This window comes from Vombatus ursinus, unplaced genomic scaffold, assembly GCF_900497805.2.
Source record: "Vombatus ursinus unplaced genomic scaffold, bare-nosed wombat genome assembly UNPS02014847.1, whole genome shotgun sequence".
Lineage (NCBI taxonomy): Eukaryota > Metazoa > Chordata > Mammalia > Diprotodontia > Vombatidae > Vombatus > Vombatus ursinus.
The window spans coordinates 756952-770490 of NW_020954625.1; the positions used below are offsets into that span (position 1 = coordinate 756952).

At 47.6% G+C, this 13539-nt stretch overlaps 1 protein-coding gene across 7 annotated transcripts in view; it reads right to left on the reverse strand.

The window, feature by feature from the left end:
- The window catches only part of ACSBG1 (acyl-CoA synthetase bubblegum family member 1), a 57915-nt gene extending 47139 nt beyond the window's left edge, over positions 1 to 10776 (reverse strand). Inside the window, exons 1-4 of one of the 7 annotated variants that reach the window (XM_027840545.1) lie at positions 10628 to 10776; positions 9949 to 10008; positions 4945 to 5043; positions 2262 to 2362 (exon numbers count right to left, since the gene is read on the reverse strand). In XM_027840545.1, coding sequence (XP_027696346.1) covers positions 2262 to 2362; positions 4945 to 5043; positions 9949 to 9974 — 226 coding nt within the window. In that variant the 5' untranslated portion in view covers positions 9975 to 10008; positions 10628 to 10776. Of the gene's footprint in view, positions 1 to 2261; positions 2363 to 4944; positions 5044 to 7280; positions 7679 to 9870; positions 10027 to 10627 lie in introns of those variants that run through there. The other 6 variants (XM_027840544.1, XM_027840548.1, XM_027840546.1 and 3 more) reach the window with 6 other exon arrangements.
- Positions 10777 to 13539: the final 2763 nt, after the last annotated feature.

Consider the following 13539-nt stretch of genomic DNA (forward strand, 5'->3'; position numbering starts at 1 on the left):
TGTGTGTGTGTGTGTGTGTGTGTGTGTGTGTGTGTGTGTGTGTGTGTATGCAGGTATAAAGTATATTGTTTTTTAGTCGTGTCCAACTCTTCAAGATCCCATTTGGGGTTTTCCTGGCAAAGACACTGGATAGGGTCGCCATTTCCTTTTGCACCTCATTTTACAGATAAGGAAACTGAGGCAAACAGGGTTAAGTGACTTACTCAGGGTCACACAGCTAACAAGTATTTGAGGCTGGATTTGAACTCGGGTATTCCTGACTCCAGGTCCAGCACTCTAAACACTGTACCACCTAGCTGCCCATATAGATATCTATATACACATACACACACACTATATATACATGTGTGTATGTGTATGTATATATATGTAAAACATATATGTGTGTGTAAATATACGCATGCACACTTAAAGGTTTAGCAAAGACAGCAGTTAGGTGACTTGCCCAGGGTCAAACAGCTTGTAAATGTCTACGGTCACATTTGAATTCAGGTTTTCTTGACTCCAGCTCCAAATCTCTAACCACTATACCACTTAGCTCATTTTTTTTCCCTGTAAAATGTTTGCAAACCTTAAAGCACTAGATAAATGCTAGCCACCGTTATTGTTGTTGTTACTGTATAAACTACAGGAGTCTCGCCTCCAGTCCCTCACCTCTAGCATCTCTCCTGCCAGATTCTTTTCATCTGATTAAATTCATTTCAAAAGTTACATGATCTTGGTAAACCATTTCAACTCTCTGAGCCTCAGTTTCCCCATCTGTAAAATAGGGTTAATAAGACTTGCACTGCCTCCTTGATAAATCCTACAGTGCTATACTACACTAGCAAACATCCAGGGAACTTGAATTGTATAGACCGTCAAAGAAGCCAGGGGCACCAAAACTAGCCCACTCCCTCATTTTGTATTTCATAGATCTGACTTTGGGAAAAACTAAGCGAGGAGGAGGGCTGCTTGGGTGTTTATCTTTGTGTGTTATCTCACTTTTACTACTTTGCTTCACCGATCCTATCCCGGGCCAGGCCATCCGGACTAGGGAGAGAGCCCACAATGACCTGTTACACTCCTGCCCCAACTCACCCTCCCCAGACCCTTTGCATCTTGCAACAATCAAATCAACACTGCCATTTCTCCAGCAAAAGATGTGTCAATCAACTATGCCCATGGCTCCGCCCGCCATCTCCCAGACTTCTCCAGCCAATACTCCCCTGCATGTGCCTCATCCCCTAATTAGAGGGGAAGTTTCTTGAAAGCTAGGACTAGATCTCTTTAGTATTTGCAAATCCTCCCTGTGCCCAAACACGCAGCACAGTGCCTGGCACGTAGTAAGTACTTACTAAATGTTTTTCATTCATTCATATAGATGTATGATTGTTATATCTCATGATTATTATTAAATTCAGCAGATGCTAACTCAGCATTTGCCTGCACAAGATGGAGAAGCATCATGGGAGAGCGGAGAAGGGGCCAGCCTTAGAGTCTAGAAGACCTGGGTTCAGGGCTTGCCCAGTCACTTAAGCTCTAGTGTCCCCGGCAAGCCTCCAAGATGCTAAGTTGTGGGCATGTTCCCTGCAGTGATTACATTACAGGTTCAGACTACAATTACAATACTCCAAGAATCACAATAATATGGTACCCATGTAAAACAGAACATGATAGAGGCAAAGAAGATATCCAGACAAAATGTCGTAAGAAATGTGAGAAAGGAAAAGTCCCTTTCAGCTGAGATATCCTAGAAGGCTTCATGGGGGAGGTGGCAGCTGAGTTGGGTCTTGAAGTGAGAGACAGAGTTCTAGGAAAAGTTGTGCCCAAAGGCACTAAGCCGGCTGAGGGATATCAAGGATCTGGCAGTCCAGTTTGGCTGGAACGCAGAGTGTGCAAAGGGAATTAGTCTGCAATAAAGTGAGGCAGGGAGGCTGGGGGGGTGGGGCAAACCTTCTTCAAAAAACTTTCCCCTCAGCCTTCCAAGATTCCACACTCTTGGTTCTCTTCCCTCCTTTCTGCACATGCTTCTGTCTCCTCATTTTAGGATCATAGAATCCTAGATTTCACTTTCCAAGGAGCCTTAGAGGCCAATGGGTCCAACCCTTTATTTACAGATGATAACACTGAGGCCCAGGGCCTCAAAGCTTGTTTCTATAAAGGTGGGAATTGAACCCAGGGCTTTCCGATGCCTAGTACATCTTGCTAATGGCCTCAATATGGACATATGCCCAGAGTTCAAAATGGACAAAGTACAAAGTGTCTCAGTAGTCACTTACCTGCAGAGACTTCCTCTTTATCCTCTGCCCTCTCAAGGTAGAGGTTATCCAAGGCATTGTTGAGGGATTCTTTGGAGAGATACTGATGGGCAGGCAAGATGCTGGGTCCCCGAAAAGAGAGAGAAAGAGAAAGTAAGAAACCATAGAGACAAAGGAATCTCCGGGATGTGTTGTGGAAAGAGCCCCAGCCTGGGAGTCAGAAGACCTGGGTTCCAATCCTCCCTTGGCCACAGACTCCTGCGCTGTGATCTTAGCTAAGTCCCTTCTTATCTTGGCACCTCAATTTCCTTATCTATAAAAATAAGATGATGCAGTCAGTCCTTTTCATCTCTGACATTCTCTGGTGTCTGGTCTCCATTCTCATAGCCCTTCCAGCTCTGATGTTCAGTGCTCTAAGGTTTGAATTGACAAGTTCCCAAGAAGGATACTACCCACATGGCTGGGCCCAAAGCAACAAGCCCACCATTCTACCTGCTCTTGACCTCATTTCTGCCTCCTGGCTTCCCTGGCTTCCTTCACATCTCCACTATCCTGATCCCCCTGAATGCTGGTCCCTTCTCCTGGAGATCATTTCAATCTGTTTGTACACAGTCTTTGTATGTTGTCTTTCCCATTAGACTGTGGGCTCCCTGAGGGCAGGGTCCATGTTCTTGCCTTTCTTTGTACCCCCAAAGCTTAGCACAGTGCTTGGCACATAGTAAATGCTTAATAAATCCCTAGTGACTTAACCTGACTGGGTCTCTCTAATGTGTAAATGGAAAAACCCAATTTTGAAACAACTACCATGATATTTCCCACCATATGTGAGCTCCACAGCTCTATTGTTCCAATTCAGACAAGGAGTGGTACCAGGGCCAGGATGGGGAGTTTGGGGCAGGGTCCAGGCCAGGAGGAGGGTAGAGAGAAGGCGAAAGCCATTCTCCCCCAGTGACCATTCATTCCCCTCCTTTAAGGCCATCCTGTTGGCCCACATCCCAAGACCCTGATTCCAAGGCCTGTCCACCTCTCTCAGGGGTGGCTGGAATAATAATCACTCTCATTTCTATTGCACTCAAAGTCACAAAGCATTTCTCTCCCCCACCCTGCCCCTCAACAACCTGTGCAGAGGAGGGAACATCAAGTTAATTATCTCCATTTTGTAGATGATAAAGAGCAAAGCTCAGGCTCTTGACGTCAAGCCCAAAGGTCTTGGCGTAAAGGCACACACTGTCCTCTTGACAGTGAAGGGGGTGCTAGAGACTGGACCTTGGCTCTGTTTGGAAATCCTGCAGCAGAAATCTGCCAGGAAATCTCGAGCTGGGAGGGACCTGAACCATCATCTGGTCTCTTTTCTTCATTTTACAGAGGAGGAAACTGAGGGCAAGCAGTAAGTGGCCAAGCTAGGAACCAAACCCAAGTGCTCTGACTCCAAAGTCAATCAGGACTCTTTCCAAAGTGCCCACCATCCCCAGCTGTAACCAGGAGAACAGCTGGGCCAGTCTCCAGGGGCAGATGGGGACTTTTCCAAGAGCAGGTGGGGTTGGCACCACAGTGGCACCATTCTCATAGAATAAGAGAAGGCAGAAAGTGTTTCATTTTTGACTTCCTATCCCTAGCACCTCCAGCAATGCCTGGCACATAGTAGGCACTTAATAAATGATCATTGATTGATCTCTGCTCCAAGCTTCTTAGTTTCACCAGCAGCCATGAAGAGAAAGGCCTGCCTGGGGCCCTGGGGCATGAGAAGAAGGGGTGCAGCCTCACAGTGGTACTACCTGGCTGAAGAATTCCTTGGCTTCCACCCTGGCCCCCCAGTCACTCCTCGTACCCTGCCTCTGCCCGATGCCTTCTTTGCCCCCTTTCTCCATAGTTGTTGACCTGGCAATGCTCTTGGATGACTTTGCCACTTCCACGCCCCAGCCACCTAGGAGCACATGGGAGTGGTTTCCAACCTCCTTTAGAATCATCTAAATGGTCCATATTGTCTCCTATGGAGGCTTCAACATGTTCTCTGGGATAGCAAGGGATTCCACGGGGATGCTGACCCAGGACCACCCAGAAGACCTTCCATAGCTGAGAAAACCCCTGCCCTTGGCATGCTTTCTTCATCTTTCCAGCTCAGGCAGACTTTGAACCTCTGGTGGAAGGAAAGACAAGGTCACTGATCGCCCTTCATCCCCAATGATGCACACCAAAGGATCTATTAGTGCCTGGGGTTACCAGAGACCCCGGGAAGAGAGCAGGCATCGGGCCTCAGGAACAGTCCAGAACCGGTATTTCAGGGGTGACTAGCCCAACCCTTATTGGAGCTGGAATCTGTGCTAAAGCAACCCTGGTCATCCAGCCACTTCTTGAAGACCTTCAGGAATGAGGAATTCCCTAGTGCCTGAGGGACTCCAAGGTGGGGGTCGCTACCTCTTGTCAGTTTTGGATGATGAGGAATTAAAATAGGCATTTGCATAACTTCCATAGTTGGGAGGCCAACGGAGAAAGCCTAACCCTTTCCCCACACAGCAGCAACCCAAATACTTGAAGACGTCTTCTCTTCTCCAAGCAAAGCACTCCCAAGGCCTTCATTTGCAGCCTCTGAACCAGCCTAGTCATCCTCCTTTCTGATGCCCACAGGACCAGACCCATCCACCGTCCCTTTCCTTTTCCAAAGACTTGCTGGTGGGGGGAGAGGAGGGACCATGGGCCGAGTTACCTTCTCTGAACATTCTGTCTTAATCCTTTCAGACGCAGTGGATTCAAACTGAACTTGCGAGCCTGTATAGTCCCTCCAGGAGGAAGTCTGTTCAAAAACCTAAGATTAATTTTAAAGTGGCACAAGTCAAAAGATTAGTGGGAAGGATAGGAGATAGAAGAGAGAGGGGGAGATAGAAGTCAGGCAAGGGTCCTTGTGTTTATAGAACACCATCCCAGCTCTGGGAGAAGCATCAAGAATTCCAGCCACTGTCCAAGACCTGTCTCCAGCTACTGCAGCGTCCCTATGGGCTCTTTCCTTTCCACTAGGAACACGTCCTTCACGTCAAGGTCAAGAGAGGGGAACAAAAGACCTGAAACCCTTCCAAGGTGAGGCAGTCACAGGACTTCAATCATAAAGACCCTCAATTATCGGCCACCTGGAGGACTCCTTGTCTCTACTTCAGTTGATCTATACCCTCCCTAGACTTTACCCGGGGTTTACAAATTTCCCAGAACCAATGAGGCCAGACCTGAGGTTCAAACCATCTTCTCCCACAAGGAAGGTGTCAAAAAGTAATGGGAAGGGAACCAAATCCAGAGGCAAAAGGCCTAGGTTCTAAGCAGTAGGACTCTTCTGGACCTATATTACTTGATCTATAAAATGAGGGAGGTGATCTCTGGGATCCCAGGCAGTGCTGACATCCAAGTTCTAGGGCCCCTCTAGCTCAGACATTCTATGTTCTTTCACATTCTAAGCTTTAAGGTCCCCTTCAGCTTGGACAACCTATGATTCTTCATCGAATTAGTATACAGAATGTTGATTCACTGACACTGGTTCTTTCCCTAGCTGTCATCTAAGTCAAAAAGAGAAAAGCTTAGAGGTGACTGCAATCTACTATTATCTAGGTCAAAAAGAAAAAACTCATAGGTGACTGCAATCTACTATTATCTGAGCTTGTACTAAAATGAATCTATGTTTTTAAACTTTTTCCATCAAGAAGTATTGCCAGAGTATCTCTCACAATAAAACTATCATAAGCCAATCATTTTTTAAATGGCTAAATGAGAACCAAACAAAATCGATCATTAGTCTGGAGTTGGAAGGGACCTTAGAGTTCATCTGGGGTCATAGGTTTAGAGCTGGGAGGGACCTTAGAGTTCATCTGGCCCATTTTACAGATGGAGAAGCTAAGGTCTAGGTAGACATGTTAAGGAGAAATAACAAACCCCTTAGCAGGACTGGTAAATTCCATCCCTATAGCAATTCATACCTTTGACGTGCTTTTATACACACATTATCTCCCTTTCAATGGACTCTCTTGTGATCCCCTGTTTTCCTCTCCTGCTTTGGAATATGGGACCTGTCACTTCAGGGAAGGTTTAGAGTAAGGGTCTGGAGCCATTCTGGTTTGGAATTTTCTCCATTTGGACAATGAGCAGCCCAGGCCAGGCAGGAAAGACCTAACTCATGCCCTTGGCTTAGGCTTTCGAGGTTACCCCCACTGACCCATGTCAGAAAACACATCCTGCTGGTCCCTTATTCCTCTTCCTTTCTGTCCTCATTTGGAGTCTGGAGGGGCTGGGCCTCCCCACATCCCGGCAGGGGGATGAGCTGTTCCACATACTGGTGTTTCCCAGATAACTAAAGCTTAACTCATTATGTGCCAAAGCTGAGAAAAACAAGTTGAAACATTTGAGATGGAAATTTTTCTAAAATGCATCATACTTTTCCTGAACTTCTTAAAGCAGAATTCAGCCCGAGTTTGTCAATGGAATCAAAGTGTTAGAGCTGGGCAGGACCTTGAAGGCCCAAGGCCTTGGTTTGCCTGCTGAGAAGGATGTGGACCAAATTTATGGTTCATAGGTGCTGCGGCTTCTGCTGACAGATCCAGATTATACTACCCTGCCTATCTGTGGCCCAGGACCATCACAATGAATGAGTCCTGGTTCGAATTCTGGGTTTAGAGCTGGAAGAGATGGGCATGCATCTAAGGGAGGTGGCAAGGGACAGTGGGGAAAAAACGGGCCTGGGTTCAAATGCTACCACCAAATGCTTACCACCTATGGGACCTGGGGTAATTCACTTCATTTTCCTCAACTGTAAATTGGATGGGTGGGAGGGCATTGGGAACCAGATAGCCCTGAGGTTCCTTCTAGATCTACCATCCCAAGACCTAGGCTTGAACCTCAGTTCTGCTATTTGCTGTGTGACCATGTAGAAATCACAGCCTCTCTGGGCTTCCAATTCCTCTGCCCTATGGTAAGGAGGTTGGATTAAAGGACCCCTAAGGTCCCTTTAAATCTTTGTTCTAATCTAGCTTCTTTTGACAGAGAAGGGGAAGTGAAATCACTTACCCAATGGCAAAACCCAGCAGCCCGGGTCTGACTCCAAACCCAGAGATCTTTGTACTGCCCCACCGAACCTTTGGTGATGCCTTCGTCAATTGCCTTGATGCCAAAAGACTACAGAAAACTGGGTTTTTTGAGCATTCGTGTCCAATGTTTCTTCTTAAAATCATTTTTCTGTCTTTCTGCTCAGTGAAAATGCTTCCAATATCCTTTGCTATGGGCTCTCTAACTAGATGACTATGCTTATTAGAAGTGTATACAAAATAGGAGTCAATAGACCCTCCGTGAGGGATTTACTTCTACAAATAAGGTCTCTCAGTCTTAGAGCACAGACTCTGCAGCGCCCAATTGGGCTGTTGAGAGGCCTTGCCTGCTTCCTTCCTCATTCTTAGCACCTCCCAGAGAGGTCCAGCTGCTGACTTCCTGAGGGAGGTGCCACTAAGATATCATAATTATTGTTATCGTATTGAAAAGGACACTCTTCCTGCATGAAAAGACTAGGAAAGTTGGCTGAGGCCCCAGAGACAATTAGCCACTTCCTCTGATGTTTCATCACTATGAATTACACCAATAATAACAGAGAATATGGCACTCCGCAGGCAGTCTTGGGTGTCATTCTTTCCTGGGAAGAAAAAAAAAATGGAGGTCCCGGAAAGGACAGCTACCAGTCTGCTTGCCGAGCCCCCAAACTCCTCCATTCCCGGCAGGTACTAGGTTTGACTTAGAGGCCAATCCAGAACTGGGTCACCAATGAATTATAACATCGTCACCCATAGGTCACTGGGTACAGAGGAGATGCTTGACAAACATTTTTGACAACAGTGATTAGGGGCTGGGCAGGGATCCAGAGGGAGGGGAAGGGACAGAAAGGGATTCATTTTCCCTGCTACATAATCTATCCTACATCATCTCAGTTCTTGGGGTAAGGTTTTCCCTGCCTTTCTTATCCCTCAGGCCACATACCTTGCCATGGTGAACCTTGAAAGGTGGAATGTTCATAGAATAAGGCAGCACAGGGCAGAGGAGAGAGCCCTGAATCCAGAATCACAGGACCCGGTTCCAAATCTGAGCTCTCTCACTAGACTGGGTGACATCTCTACATCTTGGTTTACCCATCTGTAAAGTGGGGAGCTAGCTTTGGATACTAATGGCCCCGTGGTACCTAAGAGGGAAAGCTAGACTTTCAGTCAGGAAGACCTGCCTCAGACCTTGCTAGTTGCATGGTCTTGGGCAAGTCAGCTAATAGTTTTCAGCCTCTATTTTCTCATCTGTAAAATGGGCATAATAATAGCACCTGCCTTATGGCTTTGTTGGGAGGATCAAATAAGATAAAATATATGAAGCACTTTGTAAGCCTTAAAGCCTTTATATGTATTATCTATTATTATTGTTGTTGTTGTTACCATTATTAGCAATATAGTAATAATAATACTTAAGGTCCTAAATCCCATGATCCTAAGTTCTGAGGCAGAGACTCCCATAAACACCTGGAAGAGCTGGGATTCCTTTAATGCATGTGAGCCCTCCCCCAGGGCAGCTGGAGCCCTTCCCACTTCAGCAAATGCTCATCTGGAGCAGCTGAAAGTACAGGGAAAAGAGAGCTAGTTTTGAAGTCAGAGGGCCCTGGGTTCAAATCCTACATCTGTTACATACTACTTGGGTGATCCTAGACAGATCATATCACCTCTCCAGGCCTCAGTTTTCCCATCTGAAAAAAGAACAGATGAGACTTGATGATTTCTGTGACTCCTTCCAGGTCTAGCTAGGTCTGGGGTCCCATGATCCTATGCTCCGGACTTCTGGTAATGAGCCTACTTCCTGAATTTAGGCTGTCCTTAGAAGGCAGACAGGCATGGCGCATTGGTAGGCTGGCCTTTCCAGCTTGGTGGAGGACTTCTGTTGGCATAGCTTCTGAGAGTGCAGGGTCAGTTCTACTGCATGGAGGCACCAGGCGACAGCTTCCACAAAAGCCTCCCATTGTCCGGATTTTAAAAAAAGAAAAGTCATTAATAACAGTTGGCCTTTGAGCTGCACTTCAAAGTCTACAATAAACCATACCTATCTTATTTCATTTGATCCTCACAACTGCCTAGTGAAGAGTACGTGTCATTATCATCAGCCTCATTTTTGAGATGAGGAAACGGAAGCTCAGAGACATTAAGTGGGTTTGCCCAGGGTCACACAGCTAGGAGGTATCTGAGACTGGCCTTGGATGCCTCACTTAGTGCCCATGAGAGGCCACTCCCTCTTGAAAGGCCCACCACCCCCAGGAAGGCTTCCCTGATTGTCCTCCAATATCATTGGCCAACAACTGCTACCTGTCAGGGGGCTCACATAGGTCTTTTGGTGAGTGAGCAGACAAAGACGAAAAAGTCCCTTGGATGATACTAGGGATAAGATGGTGAATGAACAAGAAAAAGAAACCCGAATCCAGGTATGTAGATAGGTCCCTAATTTAGGGGCCCAAGCTGACCCCACCGAAGGACAGTTATTTCATGTCTTTGGGAGCAAGAATGCCAGGCAAAAGTCTGGTGGGGGGAAGGGGAGGGGAACCTATTCTCCATGAGCAGGAAATGGGTCAGTCCATGGTCCTTACACTGTCATCAGAATGGAGCGAGCTGACCTGAGCAGTAGGACCTCGGGCATCTTGCCCCACCAATGGCTCCTTGCTTACCCTGGGGAGATGAGAGCCAACTGCATCAGCCTGAGAGTGGCTGGGCTACCCCGAATGATTCTGGAACAGAGATGGACGGGAGATGAGTCAGATCCCTACCAGGCTTCACCTCTACCCTGAAAAAGGAGAAGGGTGTGGTGCTTCCCTCTGCCTCTATCCCCACCTGAGGCTCCATTCTGTGGATGATTCATCGTCTTTCCCTGGCACCATTGGTGCCTGACTCCAATGCCTCCACGCTCTAACACACTCAGCCTAAGATAAGTCCAGCTGGGACTCTTCCTTGGTTACCTCCCTAGTTCACCTTTGACCTAGTGGCTCCCAATGTTCCCTCTCCAAACCCGGAAAGCCACCCCACAAGCTAGGATACTCTAGATAAAGTCCTGGGGCAAGTAAGAGCCCGGCTTCAATAGCTATCCAGTGTGGAGGTACCATTCCCCAACCAAATCCCCCTGCCGCATGGCAGTGACCCTATCAGTGTGTCTCAACTGCACTGGGCTCACCTAAGCCAGTCACTTCACACACCTGAGTCTTCCTGGCCTCTCCTTTAGCTCATAATCATAGATTTTAGTCATTTCTGCTAAGAGCCCAATTCCCCTCTCCCATATCCCCTAGCTCGGGAAACCTTAATCATCCCCTGTCTTGGCTTTCTTGTTCCCAACCATGGCCGAGGTTAACTCACAGCAGAGGGTGCACCCAGAGTCAGGTGTTTGCTGCTGGGACTAAGCATCGGCTAACACGGGCCCCAGGAGCTCTTCTGTTTAACTAGGGCTCCTCCAGGCTCCTCGGGTGTTAATAGATGAGGCCTTCTGCATCACCTGGGCGACTGAATCTGTAAAAGTGGGAGTTGCCGCAGGTGATAATGGGAGGGGAATATGAGCAGCGGGGTGTGGAAAGACCCACCCTCCTCTGCACAGTGTTGACTTTCCCCAAAAGCAGGCCTGTTGGCTGCCCGGGATGGGGGTGTGTCCCTCTCCCTTGGGTCCCAACCTTTATGACAGATGTTCCAGCTGCCCACCTGGAGAGCAGCAGCGGGGCAGACTGATATTCTGCAAATGCCCAAAAGGACTTGGAAGAGGTAGAAGGGGGCAGCTAGGTGGTGCAGTGGATAGAGCACTGGCCCTGAAGTCAGGAGGTCTTGAGTTCAAATCTGGCCTCACATCAAACACTTGACACTTACTATCTGCGTGACCCTGGGCAAGTCACTTAACCCCAATTGCCTTAAAAAAAAAAAAAGAAGAAGAAGAAGGAAGAAGGAAGGAAGTGAGAGGGGGAAGAAGGCAGAATTGCTCCCAGGAGCAGCAGGCTCCCCTGCCAGGAGGCAGAGGGGAAGCTGTGGGTGGGCCCCATTCCTGGTAGGATAACAACCAGCCTGGGACAAAGATGATGGACAGGCAGCTCAGTCTCCCCCTGAAGGGAAAGGGTTTGGAAGTCCCAGAGGAACAGGGGCACTTAGGTGGGAGAGGAAAAGGGTTAAGAGAGCAAGCCATGATCCCAACAGAAACTTGGCAGTTTGGATGGGGGAGGAGAAGTGGGGGAGTGTGTCTTTTAGAAAAAAAAAAAAGCCTGTTCTGAACTGCCCAGACAATGCAGAGGTTGGGATGAGCTGAAGTCATCGGAGTCAGTCAGCCACCCTCGCCCCTTCTTGCCTCACCTCCAGCTGTCCCTGACCTCCTTGGAAAGGCCATAGAAACCCAAAAGGCCTGACTGGCCTCTTTAGATAGGGCCACTTCTTCGTGGACCACCATGATGCCCTTCCCAAAGGATGCATGGAGCCCCAACTCCCTCCTAGACTCCTCAGGGACACAATAACACCACACTGTCCAAATCCTTTGAACCAGCCTCCAATGTATTTATACACACCCAATAAAACTCAGCTGAGGGAAACAAGGCGTCTTTTCTCATCACTCACTGCCCCTTTCCACCTCCTCCATCCTGCCCCCAGCCACAGGCTCAAGCCTGACCTCCAGCTCAGAATCCCAGAATCTCAGATTCATAAGGACCCTCAGACATTCCCAACCAGCCTGTATATGTGAGCAGGAACCCTCTCTCTAACACCCCTGACAAGTAGCCATCTAGCCCCTTCTTAAACACCTTCAGTGACAGGAACCTCATTATCAGATCCAGGATGATGTAGTACAAAGAATACTAGAGTCAGAGTTGGGGGAGACTCTGGTTCACATCCTATCTCTGATTCCTCCTAGCTCTGGGACCTTTATTATTAGAGACAATAAATTACTCACAGGATTGAGGAGGGTTTTTGGAGGGCAGGGGGCAGTATTAAACTGAGATTTCATTGGCATGGGGAGTGTGTAGTGGAGAGCCCTCACAGTATAGATCAACTCCTCTGAAATAGTCTTAGGGGCAGCTAGGTAGTGCAGTGGATAGAACACCGGCCCTCAAGTCAGGAGGCCGTGATTTTAAATCCAGCCCCAGACCAAATACTTGATACTAGCTGTGTGACCCTAGGCAAGTCACTTAACCCCAATTGCCTAAAAAACAAAAATACAGTCTTAGAGAATTGCCTCAGACCCTGAAATACAACCTTATCTTGTTGAGGATTACACAACCAGAGTCTGTCAGAGTGAACCTGACTCATCACTCAACTTAAGGTGCTCTCTCCAAAGCCACCAGTGAGCTCTTAACGACCAGTTCTAATGGTCTTTTCTCAATCCTGGCCCTTCTTGGTCTCTCTGCCACCTTTGACAATGCTGATCACCTCCTCCTGTCTATACTCTCCCCTCTCAATTTTCATAACCCTCCTGGTCCTCCTATCCATCTAACTGATCTGTCTTGGTTTCCTTCTCTATTTCACACCCTCTTGCCTTGGGTGTCCCCCAAGGCTCTATCCTGAGCTCCCTTCTCTGTCCATTCTACATTTTGTCTCAACGTTTTCAGTGATCATCTCAAGGCAAATGACTCCTAGGGAAGTGAAAGAAAGGGAATAGGCATTTATAGAGCACCTATTATGTGTCAGGTGTTGTGGTAAGTGCTTTTTGCAAATATTATCTCATTTGATAATTCCCAGATCCACATATCCAGCCTTAGTGTCTCTCCTGAGTCACAAACATGTCCAACTGCCTCTTAGACGTTCCAAACTGGATGTCTCACAGGCATCTCAAGCTCAACATGTCCAAAACCAAACCCATTATCTTTCCCAAAAAAAGTTCCCCTATTGTGAATTTCCCTATCACAACCATCCTCCCAATCACTTGGGCTCACACCTGGGTGCCATCTTCGACTCCTCATTCACCCCACGTGTCACTCCCACATGGCCAAATCTTGCCATTTCCACCTTTGCGATTGCTTTTGGATAAGTCCCCTCCTCTCCACTCCCGAAACTACATCTCCATGCAGGCCCTCATCACCTCAGGTCTGGACTATGGCAGAAGCTGGAGGGTTGATCTCCTTGCTTCAAGACCCTCCCTACTATACACCATCTTCCACTCACCCACCAATGTGATTTTTCTAAATCTAAACACATCACCCTTATGCTCAAGATTCTCCAGCGGCTCCCTATTACCTTTGGGATCAGAAAGAAAGTTCTCTGTTGGGTATTTAAAGCTCTTCATAACGCAGTTTCTTCCTCCCTGT